This window comes from Notothenia rossii (genome assembly GCF_949606895.1).
Source record: "Notothenia rossii genome assembly, chromosome: 3".
In the NCBI taxonomy this organism is placed as follows: Eukaryota; Metazoa; Chordata; class Actinopteri; order Perciformes; family Nototheniidae; genus Notothenia; species Notothenia rossii.
Genome location: NC_136901.1, coordinates 74,823,800 through 74,839,251, shown reverse-complemented (window position 1 = coordinate 74,839,251; position 15,452 = coordinate 74,823,800). Strand labels below are relative to the sequence as shown.

The following is a 15,452-nucleotide window of genomic DNA, read 5'->3' as shown; positions in this document are numbered from 1 at the left end:
ATCAGTTTAGAAACGTTTTATTCACAAGAGACAGAGCACAGGACAGCAGACGTACTTCACTCATTGTCATTTACTGTAGTGCTGGTCATCTTAATAACCGTACAGTCCTCATTGAAGAGAGAGCAAAGAGAAAGGGATACAGGACATTTTAACAAAACGTGATAAATGATTCTTGAACTCAGTTGTCGATGTATTTCCTCCTGGGTTCACTGAGGGTGATTCCTCCCTCTTTCAATGCTGTCCTGAAAGACTGGACCTGTGAAAAACAAAGGTCAGGGAGAGATGAACATCAAGCTGGTGACGACTAAAGGGGTAGAAACAGACATCCAAATACATTTTCAAACAGCAGCTTATCTGCTTGTACTCACAGCGTCAGAGCGGTAGGTCCAGGGAATGGCCCTGTACACCATCCTGGTGATGCCGGCCTGATGGCAGCGGTGTGCCAGCACTTCGCCCACAGCCTGGCACGCCGCCACGCAGCTGGTGGAGTGCAGATCCCTCTTCAGCGCCCATTCTTTGGTGGAACAGGTGAGCACCGGGACAGGAGAGCTGCTGGAGAACACGCTGGCCGTCACATGGCTCTTGGTTCGAATAAACTCCAACCTGAATACACGAAAGACACAAACATGATAAAACAGAAGAGACAAAGGCAGGAGGAATATGGAGAATTCAGATCTGCAGGATTCAATCTTGAAAATCTGTATTTGCGTTTTTGTTTGGACAAATATAAAACTTGACATGTATTTGCAGATGATGTGTATATAATATGTAAAGTCCCAATAAAATATCATATTGATCATAAATACTGGTAGTATATACAGTGGGGCAAAAAAGTATTTAGTCAGCCACCAATTGTGCAAGTTCTCCCACTTAAAAAGATGAGAGGCCTGTAATTTTCATCCTAGGTACAATTCAACTATGAGAGACAGAATGGGGGGAAAGAATCCAGGAAATCACATTGTCCTCCACTTGTTAACTGTATTAATGGCACCTGTTTGAACTCGTTATCAGTATAAAAGACACCTGTCCACAACCTCAAACAGTCACACTCCAAACTCCACTATGGCCAAGACCAAAGAGCTGTCAAAGGACACCAGAAACAAAATTGTAGACCTGCACCAGGCTGGCAAGACTGAATCTGCAATAGGTAAGCAGCTTGGTGTGAAGAAATCAACTGTGGGAGCAATTATTAGAAAATGGAAGACATACAAGACCACTGATAATCTCCCTCGATCTGGGGCTCCACGCAAGATCTCACCCCGTGGGGTAAAAATGATCACAAGAACGGTGAGCAAAAATCCCAGAACCACACGGGGGGACCTAGCCAATGACCTGCAGAGAGCTGGGACCAAAGTAACAAAGGCTACCATCAGTAACACAGTACGCCGCCAGGGACTCAAATCCTGCAGTGCCAGACGTGTCCCCCTGCTTAAGCCAGTACATGTCCAGGCCCGTCTGAAGTAGAGGGTAGAGTTGTCGATTCTTGTTCTGTTTTCTTTGACTATCTTCCTCACCCTCTCAGACTTTCAGTTGCGCGCGCTACTAACGAGACATGCTGCCATGGAAACCAAACAATGGTGTAGATGTATTAAAGTCCGAGTGGAAACAGTCCTGAGTAAATCTAATTTTGTCAGAAATCGGGAGAAATGCAGGAGAAATATGACCCCGGGAGGAAACCGGGAGAGGGCAATGAAATCGGGAGTCTCCCGCGAAAATCGGGAGGGTTGGCAAGTATGTGCGGCGTGTGTACGGCTCCTTATGGGTACTGCGGTCTAGATTGCTTTCTTTTTTGCGTGTGTTAATAAATTACCTCGAGGGCCGTACCAAATGGTCTCGAGGGCCGTATACGGCCCGGGGGCCGGAGGTTCCCCACCCCTGGTGTAAAGGAAAGAATGAATGGGGCCATGTATCGTGAGATTTTGAGTGACAACCTCCTTCCAACAGCAAGGGCATTGAAGATGAAACGTGGCTGGGTCTTTCAGCATGACAATGATCCCAAACACACCGCCCGGGCAACGAAGGAGTGGCTTCGTAAGAAGCATGTCAAGGTCCTGGAGTGGCCTAATCAGTCTCCAGATCTCAACCCCATAGAAAATCTTTGGAGGGAGTTGAAAGTCCGTGTTGCCCAGCGACAGCCCCAAAACATCACTGCTCTAGAGGAGATCTGCATGGAGGAATGGGCCGAAATACCAGCAACAGTGTGTGAAAACCTTGTGAAGACTTACAGAAAACGTTTGACCTCTGTCATTGACAACAAAGGGTATAAAACAAAGTATTGAGATGAACTTTTGTTATTGACCAAATACTTATTTTCCACCATCATTTGCAAATAAATTCTTTAAAAATCAGACAATGTGATTTTCTGGATTTTTCTTTTCTCATTTTGTCTCTCATAGTTGAGGTATACCTAGGATGAAAATTACAGGCCTCTCTCAACTTTTTAAGTGGGAGAACTTGCACAATTGGTGGCTGACTAAATACTTTTTTGCCCCACTGTATGTATTCACAGTTAATATATTTCATTTAAGGGCCTTTATGTACACTTCAAAGCCACTATTACATTAGATTTCTACTAAGAATGATTTCAGTAGTAAAAAGATATAAATGCAACACTGTGCAATAGAAGCAATATAAACTGGTATATTACAAACTCTGTACTAAAGACCAAGTAACCCCACTTAGTAGTGCAAATTAATTTAAAAAACAGCCATGTCTTACCATCTGTAAAATATTGTAAGATGCTTTAGGCTTTATGAAAAAAATGTCTTCTCAACATGCCATGCTCAAACCTTGATAAGACACTGATACACATCATACACCTGATTGTACGTCCCATGTGATGCACATCGCTCCATCCATTAAAAGCTATTGTGACATTTTCTCGTTGTATTGTATAGAGGCAGACCTGTGGTAAAACTCCCGGTGAGGCCACACCGTACTCCAGCCCCGGTCCTTCACAGCCAGGGCCATCTGCTCCAGGTTGCGGGGGTTCCTGTTCACAAAGGTCGGGCTCACGGACTCATTTTCCTCGGCGCAGGGCTCCGGCTGAGAGGCGGCCTGACTCAGACACCGAGCTACAACACAGACATTAAACATAAAACACCAAGGCGACAGATAAACACAACACCAGCATGAGACGTTAGTAGCTTTCCTGTTCGAACAATTATATATTACATATCATACAACAACTCACCTGTCTGGTTTGCAGCCAATATTGGACGACATCCTTGAAGTTTACCTAACAACACCCGCACGCTCAGAGCCATCTTAGCTGTGTTCAATGAGCCGAGCTTCAGTAAAACACCATCGGCTTAAAAATATAAATACTTGCCTCCAGATATTTAATAACAACAAAAATCACCCTGACATGTGGAGCGCCATCTTTGACATTCAGACAACATCCGGTTCAGTATGTGCTACTTTAGAAGCAACACTGAAGGAAACACACCCGAGTGCTTCAAAGGTTCCGCCTACATGTCTTCTTGTCAGACTTCTTGCTGAATAAAAGAGCCGCACTACCGGTTAATTAGATATACAGTAATATCCTGTAGGCTACTGGAAATGTGTAATGTTTGAAATATAAAATTACGTACTTTATTATTCCTGAAGGAAAAATGTAAGGCAATTATTGTGCCAGAGATTGCTATATATAAAGTGTCATTCCTGCAGCAGTGTCTGATAGAATATCATTATGAGTAAGATGTATTTATTAAAAGTAAGTAAACTTAAATAGAAAATTAATATTATGCATAACTCATTACGTTTTAGGTTTAGATTTACTCCACATGTATCTGACAGAAAAATCAAATTCAAGTATTTTATTGTACCAAAAGACATGATCATACACAAATAAGTATGCATCATTAGAGATGAACCTGCCCACAGGATAAAGGATGGTTAGGATGGGCTCCATAAGTCAGCAACATTACACTGCCAGTTACATTACATGTTAATGAATTAATAAAATAGTGTATTGTCATACATATTCAAACGTTTTTATTCCATGCAGTATAATTTGCAGATAATACTTTTATGTGTGTATTTAAGTAATCTTTTTAATGGCTTTACGATTAAGAGGGTTTTTTTTTTTTTTTTTTTTTTATTTTTAAATGGTGGTAATACTTTTCATACTTACACAAAGGTAAACGATTTGTATAAATCTCCAACACTAGTAAACTCACAAATGAATGTAAAACATGTGACAGTTAAAAAGCAGGACCAGGCAACAAAGGTAACCTGTTCAATAAATGAAAAAAAAAGATTACACAAGAAAATCATATTTAATTTAATTTCATTTTAATTTTATCCATTTTACAGTACAAATCGGCATAAAAAGGAGAGCTGTCCTGGCAGAGTTTTGTTCCAAATAGTGTTCTGATCTGTCCAAAAGACTTCATGGATACACAAATACTCTTAGTAAGGCACCTGCAAAACGTTTTAGTCCCAACAAATGTGTGAAGTACTCGGAAGACAAGGCAATGAGGGACACAGATCTCTGGCTCATGTAATCATTAGAACACTCACACAGGGCTGGCTTTCCTAAGCACAATAAACCAACGTGAAAATCATGCATTCCCTTGAATTGCAGAACAGATTTATGAATTGGTTTCTTTTCCCTTTTTATAAATTGATGCATTTCAATACATATTCATACATTGAAAAGTAAACAATTAGTATTTTTTAAGCTGAAAGAGTAATTAAAAAGTAGTACTACATAATACTACTAGTGGAAATAAAATTAGCAAGAGGATACAAAAGTTTTTTTTTTCATTTCATATAATGCAATTGTAATTCACTCTCTAGGGAATAAGAGAGATAACAGTCTTTTGATCATTGTTCACTTCAATTTAACCATTTCAGAGCCAACAGGCCATAGACAGGGGACACATTGATTCTGATGTGTTTAGTTGTATTCCAAGTGCTATATAATAAACATCATTTAAAAGTAACCGTGATGTAGTCCTAAGAAAGGATTTGGCTGGTCATATAGCAGCTGATCCACTGATGAGAGATGAGAAGGAGAAGGGGCTCAGCTTGTAGCCCGTCCCGCTGTAGAACTTGTTCTGAAACTCCACCCTGTCACAGAGAGAGAAGCAAAGTCAATGTGCGTATAAACAAAGTACTAAAATAATCAATATTCCTGCCTACTACGACCTAAAGCTTAACACCATTTCTGAGTTATAAATGATTGTCTTGGTGCTGCTCTGACCTTCTTTATTGTACTTCTGGCAGGAAATGCAATCCCTTTGAACAACGCTTTAAGTCCATGAGTTGATTAAGAAATAATAAAAACATATGGATATTCATGATCCCTAAATGGATGTTTTGCTGACCTGTGAATTTCTTTAGATTCTTTCTCTCTTTCCACCATCAGTTACACACAAAGAAAAAAATCAAGATGTGCACATTCGTCCTGGAGAATGAACATTTTTCTTTTGTTCATTTGTCTTTTTTTACAAACCTAAATCAACCTTCCCTCCTCTGTTTATGTGTAGGAGCATTAGAAGCTATACAAACAGACAGGTTTTCTAATGTGAGAGAATTGTTGTTGTTGTGAGAGAATCTTTTTCTGATTTAAGATACACTTTTTAATTAAATGTCCTCCATTAACGAGCTACTGGTTGGATCATTTCCTTTTGTTGTGTTTAAGTGAGGGAAGGTTTATTTTAGGGAAGGTTTATTTTAGGGAAACTTGGGATAATTGTCCATCTATGTAAAAGTACTGCACAATGCTTTACTTTGGTGACTTTAACGGTCTATAAATTACATAACTGACTAACTAACTCCCTGAACTGAAGCAAACATTAATTCCAGATGTTACTCAGTGCAGATATTCAGCCTAGTTATTCATATTTGTCAAAACACAATTTCCCCTTTGTCTTCTTTTCCCTTCCATCTTTACCAGTGCAGACGGAGCGCGTGCAGGAAGGCTGAGAGTCCCTCCATAACCAGCAGGATGCAGACCGTCAACATAGCGAAGAAGGCAAAAACCACAACGAGGACTGCAGACCCCACGTAGCCGTCCCACCTCAGGGCGATGCGCATCACCATGACCCACAACACCTCCGACAGCTCTGTGGAGACACAAATAACTCTCCGTCAGACAGCCGTGTGTATGAATAACCAACTGGAAAAGAAGGGTTGTGCGAGTGTGTTTAGAGGAAGTCTGACAGCGTATGCATCATGTGAGCATGAACGTGTACGTTGTGTTTGTGTGAGTCAGTACGGGTGCTACTAACGTGCGTGAGCCAAGCTGAGGGCCCAGAGTCGGAGGTAAGAGGCGGTGTTGGAGATGCAGCCCAGGCAGTACTCTATGGTGTGGATGGCTTGATGTATGTACACGTCTGCAACGTCAAACTCCTGCAGACAGCACAGAGTCAACAACAACACAATCACAGCAGCACATCTCTGGCTGGATGTTCAGGGTATTCAGCGTTCTCTCTTACCTCCTCCTCCTCAGCAGCTCCTCCCTCCACCTCCCCCTGACGAGCGTTAATGGAGCCTTCGTCGGCCATCAGCGGACGTCTGTCTCCCCCCTGCTGTTGCAGAGAAACAGAAAATCCATCAGAAAAACATCCGAACCCAAGAGTAATGGTTAAGTTTCAGTGTAACTGACTCACTAGATGACGTCGTCTTCTCTTGAATGTGATGTATTCGAACGTGGGCTTCCCGAACAGGAGGACCGGCACAGAGCACAGAGCCAGCACCACCAGGATCTGCTGCACCAGAATCTGTTCATGAAGAGTCACAGGACCGGCTGTTACGCTCACACATGCTCACCGCAGCAGGTTATTTAAAAAAAAAAGGAAAGCACAAGTGTTTCTGAAAATTGTGTACTTTCAGTTCTTCAAAACATTTCTTAACAAATGCCATAGTTTCTTTTTTACTTTCCAGGTGATTTCAGTTCATATTAGTACACTATGAAAATGAGTTTGCAGACAGTAGCCTACACATGATCAATATTACAACTCCATTACCAGGAGCATTTCATTGTACTGTTTGTCAAATCCACAGGGTTATTAGAAAACAGCAATTGTATTATTGTTGATTGTGAATGCGGTTAAAGCATTGATTGTTTTAAGAAGTATTCTATTGGTACAGTATGTTCATGTGCTTGTGGCAAACTTCGATACATCTGAGGTTTTGGAGTTATCTGCCAAACAGCCCTGTATTCACTTGGTGAAAAAGAAAACCCAGTAAGTGCAAAATCACACACACACACACACACTGGGAAAATAAAGTTCATTCTTTTTTTAAATATACCTCTCAGTACCCAGGGTCTTATAAATAACCTTGCCTTAAGATAATGTAGACTCAGAGTTGGGTTTCAGGTCTCAAGCTGGTTCTTCAAGATGACTTCATTCAACAAAATTAAAACAATGGTTTCAAGGAATGAGGAAAAGTGCACTAATCCATATAAAAGCTATAGCATGCTTAAAATGCTTGGTGGAAGATTGATATAAAATATGTTAAAACATATCCTTCCTTCTAGGGAGATGAAACAAGCACACACCTGTCCTCCGTAGAGTTTGGGGTTCCCTGGGTTTTCTGTGAAGAGGAACATGTCTATGAAGTGGATCAGTATACTGGGAGCGATTTTGGACTGGGCGGGACTGTAAGCAATCCACTTGAAGACCACCATGAAGATCAAGTAGCCAAAAAGGCAGAGCATGAAGAACAGCTCTGGGATCAGCACAAAGAAGATGCTGCTCCTCTTGCCAAAGTGCCTGCAGATAACATAAACCAGGGAATTCAGAAAATATGTGAAGGCAAGTTAGCACACACACACACACACACACACACACACACACACACACACACACACACACACACACACACACACACACACACACACACACACACACACACACACACACACACACACACACACACACACACACACACACACACACACACACACACACACACACACACACACACACACACACACACACACACACACACACACACACACACACACACACACACACACACACACACACACACACACACCTTACCAGTAGTTAAAAAACGACAAGCAGACTCCAAAGGTCATGTGTATGACACCGATAATGACAGACATTTTCATCTTGTACGGGTTAAGGAAAGTTAGTTTGTTGTTGGACATCCCCCAGACCTGACAACGACCCAAAACAAGAGACAATGAGGACAAATCACCTGACAGCATGAAAGAAAAGTTATAGAAGAAGAATTGATGAGTGTGAGGGCCATACCGGGTCAATGCCAAATGGGTAGGGGGTGTTAAAAACCCCAGGGACCACAGGATCCATCGACAGGTACTGGTTCCCTGCCAGGACTGATGCACTGAGATAAAGAAAACACAACTAAGTTAGATGGACAGGAAACAGTGTGTGGAGATTGGAGCAAACAAAACAGGTGTGAAATGTCCTCACTTCCAGATGTTCTTCTCGAACATCGGGCCCACGTGCCAGCCTGAGTTGAAGGGGCTGAGGCCCCGGCTGAAGCACTCGTTGTAAATGGCCCCTGTGTAGATGGAGAAGAGCCCCATCAGCAGAATCAGGTACCTTCCTCCAAACATCATCCTCCAGATCTGGAACACACAAGACAAGAAATCATGTTGTCGCTCTTTTGTTTCACAGTTGTGTAATCATTTTGCAGACTTATCAGATATGTTCTTCACTGGAAAATATACAGACAGTAAAGACATTTATCCTTTATAACCTAAATATTGAGTTTATTTTTGAATTTATTTACTTTTTAAACAAATCAGATAGCTTCTTTGTATTAATTATTAACTTGAGAAAAGTTAAAACCCGGTCAATACCATCTGTATTAGTTAAAAGACATGAGGTCCTTCCAATATCTCAAACGGACACTCAAATAAAACAGCATTAAACTTAACAGACAGGGCATCAGAACCAAGATCTCCATTCAAAAAAGCTTCTTTTAAAACATTTTTTAAATTTAGACAGATCAAAGTTATTTCATAAGTGAAAGCAATATGCTTCTGTAGGTTTGTTCTTGGTGCGTGCGCGCGCGTGTGTGCGTGCGTGCGTGCGTGCGTGCGTGCGTGCGTTACCTCATTGTCATTATTTCTGAGTTTGGGGTCCTTCTCTTCGAGGACCATCCAGAGGGCACCCAGAGTCATCAGTAGACCATGACCCACATCCCCAAACATCACAGCGAACAGGAAGGGGAAGGTGATGATGGTGTACACCGCTGCAAAGGCATCAAGACACGAGACTCAACTAAAAGTACGTGTGAGGTTGAGCCTTTTCTGGATTCTACGTTGACATGTCCTTTTTCTTTTTAAGGCTTGAAGAGAGGTTTTTGTTGGTGTGCCATGCAGACCTACCTGGGTTGACTTCGCGGTAGCTGGCCACTCCGTAGGCATCGACAATGCTCTGGAAGCCAGCTGTGAAGGAGTTGATGGGAAACAGGGTGGGCGGGGGGGTGGAGGAAGGCAGCCGGTTGTAGAACGAGTCGACACTGCTGCCACTTTTCCTCTGAGGACGGAGAAGAGAGTTGAAAAAAGATTGTGAGGCGGTGTGCTTATTTATTTCAAGTCTCCTAAAATACAACTCCGCCTTGGTCTCACCCCTCCCTCTCTCAGGGCGCTCTGCAGCTCAGGCAGCTTGGTGATGGGACACCAGGCCTCAGCGATCAGGCATTTGTCCGTGACGGAGGGGCTGCAGAGGTTCAGCACTGTCTGGACCGCCTTACACTTCTGCACAGACACCTTCCACTGGGGCAGCACCGCCACCGCCCGCATCAGCAGCTGCTGCAGGTAGGACTCGGTCTGCAGCAGCACCTGAAGAAGAGAGAGGGCTCTGAACACAACTCACACCACTCCTCCATCGTCGTATTTTCAAAGTGAGCGTATCGGTGTTCAACAATTAGTGCTTTTATAGACATGCACTTACAGATTTGATATCTTCAATTCTGCCCTGGAGTCCCTGAAGAATGTCCTCTCTCTCAGCTGTGTTCTCCGGGTATGCAAACATCTGTGTGCGGAAGCTGTGAGAGGGGGAAATCCACATGTTTTTAACACGTTTATCAGGCAGCGTGGAAATCTACAATGCAATCAAATAACTGATGCATAAGTTTACCCACCAATCACATATCTTCTTCACTTTTTGTCCAATCTGATCGCCCCAATAAGAGATGAGGAACACAGTCCATTGCACCATTTCCCCCTGCAAAGAATCAGCAAACATAAGAAAACTAGCTCTATTCCTGCAGCAGAAATCATTTCGTGTTCATCCCCAATCCTCTCTCTTTCTCCCAGTTCCCACCGTGTCGGGGTGCTCGAGCCGATCTTCCATTTCTCTGAAATCCACGATGATATATCCGCGACACGCCCGCCATAACAACCGTTCAAACGAGGGGACCTTCCAAGGATGGACCACTCCTGCCACAAAACTGAGAGAGAGGAGACGATGGTAAACATTTTGAATGCAGATAAAACACATAATAGAAGATATGTAAAAGAAGGGATCTACCTGAGGTGGACATCTTGGCGGTTATCGAACAGGCCTTGGGTTTCCAGTACGGGGGGTGGCGCCTGTGAGATGAAGCCAGAGAAGACTGTTTTTGTAGATTCAGTTTGCAGACAGCGCTCACACCAGAATAATATTTTTAAAAAGGTAAAGTTTAATGCAGGAATTGTTGCAGAAATGTAGTTTTCCCACCAGTGAGGCTGTGAGAGAGTGTGTGCTGTTCAGGACTCCTTGGTACTGAGAGAGCTGGGTCATCTGAGCCCGCAGGCGGTCTCTGTTCCCGGACACCTAGAGAGACACAAAATATATGTCAAGCCATTAAGCTCCACCTCTTTTGATAGTGTACTGATGGGCGCTCTACTTTGATTTGTCATCGCAGCCTTTGTTTAATTATAACCTACAACAGATGGTGGATGGTACACCTCCACTTTGGAGAGAACACACACACACACACACACACACACACACACACACACACACACACACACACACACACACACACACACACACACACACACACACACACACACACACACACACACACACACACACACACACACACACACACACACACACACACACACACACACACACACACACACACACACACACACACACACACACACACACACACACACACACACACACACACACACACACACACACACACAGTATGTTCTCTTCAAGGCCACCAGACTTCTTGGAAGAAATAGTAACTTGCAGAAGACGGGCGATGCTGCTGCTTTGATTGGTTATGGCGTTTCTGTCATTGTGTGACTTTGGCCTTTTAAAAGCTGAGTCACAAGTCACACAATGACACACAAAAAACCCAGCTGTGGAAATGCAACTCAAGAGTTTGCGAGGTGAATCTGAGAGCGCTGTCTGAGGGTAAGGTGATGCGATGAGAATATCCTGACCTTATCCTGATATTTCGTTTTCAGGTGGGCCTTTGTTAAAGGTGGCGAAAATAAGTTTTGCTGCTGTGCTTGTCCACAGCAGTACCTTGCTTTGCTCCGCTGCCTGTTCTCCAGGCTGTTTTACCAAACTAGGGGCGTACAAACTACCATGGACTGTTAGTAATACTCTGACTATAGACAAGTACTTCAAAAACCCCACTTCAAAAATAGTGCTCACCTCTTTGAGCTCTCTGGCCAGCCTCTCGCACTCCTCCTCTATGGTGATGAGTTCGCGGGGCTGAGGGGAAAAAGGTGTGGGGCACGGAAGAGGGAGGGGACCCTGCATGGGTGGGGACAGGGAGCGCCGGATCTCCTGATCCAGGAAGCCTGAAGGGCAGATAGAAAGGTCAGAGAGGAACATTTCAAAATAAAACGGATTAAGATATGTCGGAAAAAATGTGTCAATACTTACTCAAAGTTTTCTCAAGTTCCTCACATCGTCTGACCTCGCCGACAAACTTCCTCTGGAAGGCGTTCACGTTTAGATTTAACTAAAGCATCGGAGCAGAGAGGAGAGGAAACGGTTTACTCGTGGTTGTCTGATGACAATTATTTGCCGTCTCGCGGTGACTCAAAGCCGCCATCAGTACACTATCCCTTCCAAAATTAGATTTAGAAAATACTTAAGATTCCTAGGCGACTTTATAAGATAATCCTATTCAGTTATAAATAGATCAATGACTGTGCTCTGGGATGTTCCGAGAATGAGAACCATGATCCTGAGGACACGAGCCAAAACACATGAAAACAGGCTTGAAATTAATCTGTTATTTGCACATCCTGAATTTTAGGCAAAATAGGAAGCAAAAGGTTTAACATGGGTTGGGACCATGAAGTTGTTCTGTGCTCAAGTTCCTAAATCAAAAAGAAAAAGTGGTCACTTGTCAAGTTTTATATAACATAGGAGTAGAAAATAGGCTTTAACATGTGGTTATTTCATATGCAGTACTATTTATTGAACAACGAGAAACTACGCCTGGTATATACCATTATGCAATATCCTATAGTGGGATAAGAGTTTGACCATATCACACAGTTTAACCTCCATTTGTATTGAACTATGAGCTGTTGACCACAAGACAATTCTCTTAGAGCTAGATACTCACATCTCTGAATTCAACCAGGCCCAGTTCTCCCAGCTCACTGACACAGTTGTAGGCCGAGCCAGACTGAAGGAAGAGCTGCACCAGGCACACTTCCTCACTGCGGAACATGGAGCCCATAACTGCCTGCATGAAAACAAGACCAAATTCATAATCCCACACAAGTTGACATTATGGACAGAATGAGGAGGAGAGAGGCAGTTAACGGATAATAAAGTGTACATGATCATTCATTTTCTGTATGGACAATAAACGCCTCTCTGTGCCAATGCGTTAGCTTATGAGTGAATTGGAAACTGAAGAAAAGGGAAGCATAGATTTCCCATGACCGTGATGAACAGGTGGGGTTTCCATTCTTGCATACAGGTTTTTTTTTTTAAGTGTTTCTGCCAATTTTAAAAACGAGAAATGCTTCTTATAAAAACATAAAGTCAGTTGCTGCTCTAGGAAAGTTTAAACGTTCAGATTTGGTTTGAACTTTTTTAGAGAAGAGTTCATTTAACGTTAGGATCCTTTTAGAGGATGTAGTCGCTGTACTGTGTTATATTTAGACTAGCCATAATTGACACGTAATTCGGGTGGCAAATCACCACAACAGAAGCAAAAAGAATGCATCAAAAATGGCAAAGGAGTTGAACCAGCACTTGTTTCAACAAAATATGAACAATATAACTTCCATGAAAGTGGTATTAACGAGATATTTCATTATAGGGCAGTTGTGTGAGACTTCACTAGTTTTAGCAAGTCTTACCTATAAATTAAGAAGGCTATAAGTATAAGTAAAATGTAATTGTACATGTAAAAAGTAAGATGAATGGTGGTTACCTAAGTAAACAATAAAAGGGAACATGACTAAACTGACAACTAAAAACACATGATAGACAAACATATTTCTGAAGTAAAGTTTGCGTTTCATCAAAGGAAAAACAACCCCAGCTGTTTCACTTCTACAGAGATAGTACATTTTTTTGTCATAATCATCAGAAATGTGGCAATAAGTTTCGTTTACTGGCATGTCATGCCAATGAAACGAGTTTGATAGAAAGGAAATAAAGCAAAAGATGTAACGTTGAAAACGTAAAATACTATCTTGAATGAGGGAAGGGAAGTTATCTTGAATAGGGGAGATTTTGTGGGTGACGAAAAACAAAGTATCACAAGGTTCTGATTTATTGTCATGACAATAGCAGTCCATACAGAGCGGACGGAGGGAGAACAGAGCAGAACGTGAGCACAGAAAGACTCTAAATGATCTTATAAAGCTCACCTGCTGCCGTCTGAAGCCTCTGGACTCCCACCGGCTGTGTTTCAAGCTGACCGGTCGTACACCGCCGATCTCTGAGCACCCGGACAGACCTGCGTGTTTATCACAAGTTCTCCGTTTGTTCTACACTTCCTGTTTCTGGGAGTCACGTTACTGCAGACTCACGTGACAGCTAGCGTTCGTCACTCCTTTGGCCAAGAGGGGTCTGATGGGTTTAAATGGTGGTACATTACATTACGTCTGTCGGTTGTTTTGGACAGAGGTGGGAGAAGTTCTCAGATGTACCTATAAGTAAAAGTAGAAATACCTAAGTGTACTAAGACTCAAGTTACAAGTAAAAGACCTGCATTCAAAATGTTGCTCAAGTAAAGTAAAAAGTATAGGCATCTGAATATACTAAAAGTACTCATTATGCAAATTGGCCCATTTCTGAATAATAATAATGTTATAATTATTATTATTCATCATTCATTTACATCGGCAAAGTAACAAAAGGTAGTATAAAAGTAGTGTAGTAAAAGTAAAAGATTTTCCTCTGAATTGTAGTGGAGTAGAAGTACAAAATAGCAAAAGCATTTGCTTCTCTTCTCAACTAAAGTACAAGTCCCTAAAATGTACTTGAGATCTACTTAGTTAATTTACACCACTGGTTTTTGATAAATATCTAGCTAAATGATGTTATTCTATCATGCTAATTTATCTCATGTGTGTAGTAGTGTTTGGTTTGCTAAACAGCAGTTGCTAAGCGACACCATAATTACTTGAGTGGCATGACTTTTATGAAAGTATGGAGCTGAATTATTTCACTCATTTAATTACCAACATAAATCACAACACAAAAACATGTAACCAGGTCCCGGTTAACCAGGTCCAAAACATTTTCACATATAGACTTAATGAGGGCAAGAAAGATGAATTAGAAATGAAATTAGTTTTCATAATGCATGCACAAGGCCAACGCAATTTAAAGATTTGTTTTAATAAAAATTGCCTTTATTATTAATCCTTAAAACATTTCAATAACAATTCTACAAGTTAAATGGTAATTAATGGAAATTAATTAACTTTGATTGAATGACCTTTGATATGTAGTGTTCATTAACAATAATTATTTAATGTACTTTAATGTTAAATTATTCATATTTAAATTGAAATATACACTAACGGCACAATAATGTTCAAGAAAGATCACAGGAAATTCCTTAATATGATATGTATTTTTAATCCAGTTTATATTAAACTGCTATGGCTTTTCTATCTTTGTATCACGCCTTCAAGATATAGTGGTGTTTTGATTGTCCTGGCTATGATTACATGGCCTTCGGAGCATTAATAGTCTTGCCAATTTGTCTTTCACCAAAGAAATAATTCTTTTTTTCTCATTCTCCATAACTGAAAATAATATTGAAATGCAAATATATTATAATTGTAACGTTTAACCACCGGACACTACATCACTGAAGTCAGTTCCCAGTGCCGATGCAAGGGCTTCCTTAATCTTCCAAACCGAAACAAATGTTACTGGCTTAATAAGCCAACATTGGCTGATCGTTCAGCCATTGTTCCTACACATCAACAGAAGATTCACATCTCATGGTGTGAAACTGCACAGAAAGCCTTTTTGCAGTGAAGCTCTAACATCCAAGTC

General features: G+C 41.6%; 2 protein-coding genes across 3 annotated transcripts; both read right to left on the bottom strand.

Moving 5' to 3' along the window:
• Position 1: 1 nt before the first annotated feature.
• On the bottom strand, positions 2-3,428 carry mrpl18 (mitochondrial ribosomal protein L18). The gene is made up of 4 exons (XM_079669817.1): positions 3,194-3,428; positions 2,906-3,074; positions 369-603; positions 2-256 (listed from the first exon to the last, which is right to left on the bottom strand). Exons 1-4 carry the CDS (start codon positions 3,264-3,266, stop codon positions 179-181), a joined length of 555 nt encoding a protein of 184 aa, XP_079525943.1. The 5' UTR covers positions 3,267-3,428; the 3' UTR covers positions 2-178.
• An 851-nt stretch (positions 3,429-4,279) lies between these two features.
• tcirg1b (T cell immune regulator 1, ATPase H+ transporting V0 subunit a3b) lies at positions 4,280-13,992 on the bottom strand. Of its 2 annotated transcripts, none has more exons than XM_079667742.1 (21): positions 13,808-13,992; positions 12,544-12,666; positions 11,850-11,928; positions 11,616-11,764; positions 10,674-10,769; positions 10,485-10,546; positions 10,278-10,404; positions 10,096-10,178; positions 9,906-9,999; positions 9,581-9,793; positions 9,338-9,488; positions 9,062-9,201; positions 8,415-8,572; positions 8,235-8,325; positions 8,019-8,137; positions 7,514-7,727; positions 6,621-6,731; positions 6,447-6,539; positions 6,240-6,360; positions 5,903-6,074; positions 4,280-5,076 (listed from the first exon to the last, which is right to left on the bottom strand). In XM_079667742.1, the coding sequence occupies exons 2-21, from the start codon at positions 12,658-12,660 to the stop codon at positions 4,983-4,985; spliced, it is 2,484 nt and encodes an 827-aa protein (XP_079523868.1). In that variant the 5' UTR covers positions 12,661-12,666; positions 13,808-13,992; the 3' UTR covers positions 4,280-4,982. The 2 variants fall into 2 exon arrangements, with proteins under 2 accessions (XP_079523868.1, XP_079523869.1); XM_079667743.1 differs by having other exon boundaries at positions 6,447-6,536.
• Positions 13,993-15,452: the final 1,460 nt, after the last annotated feature.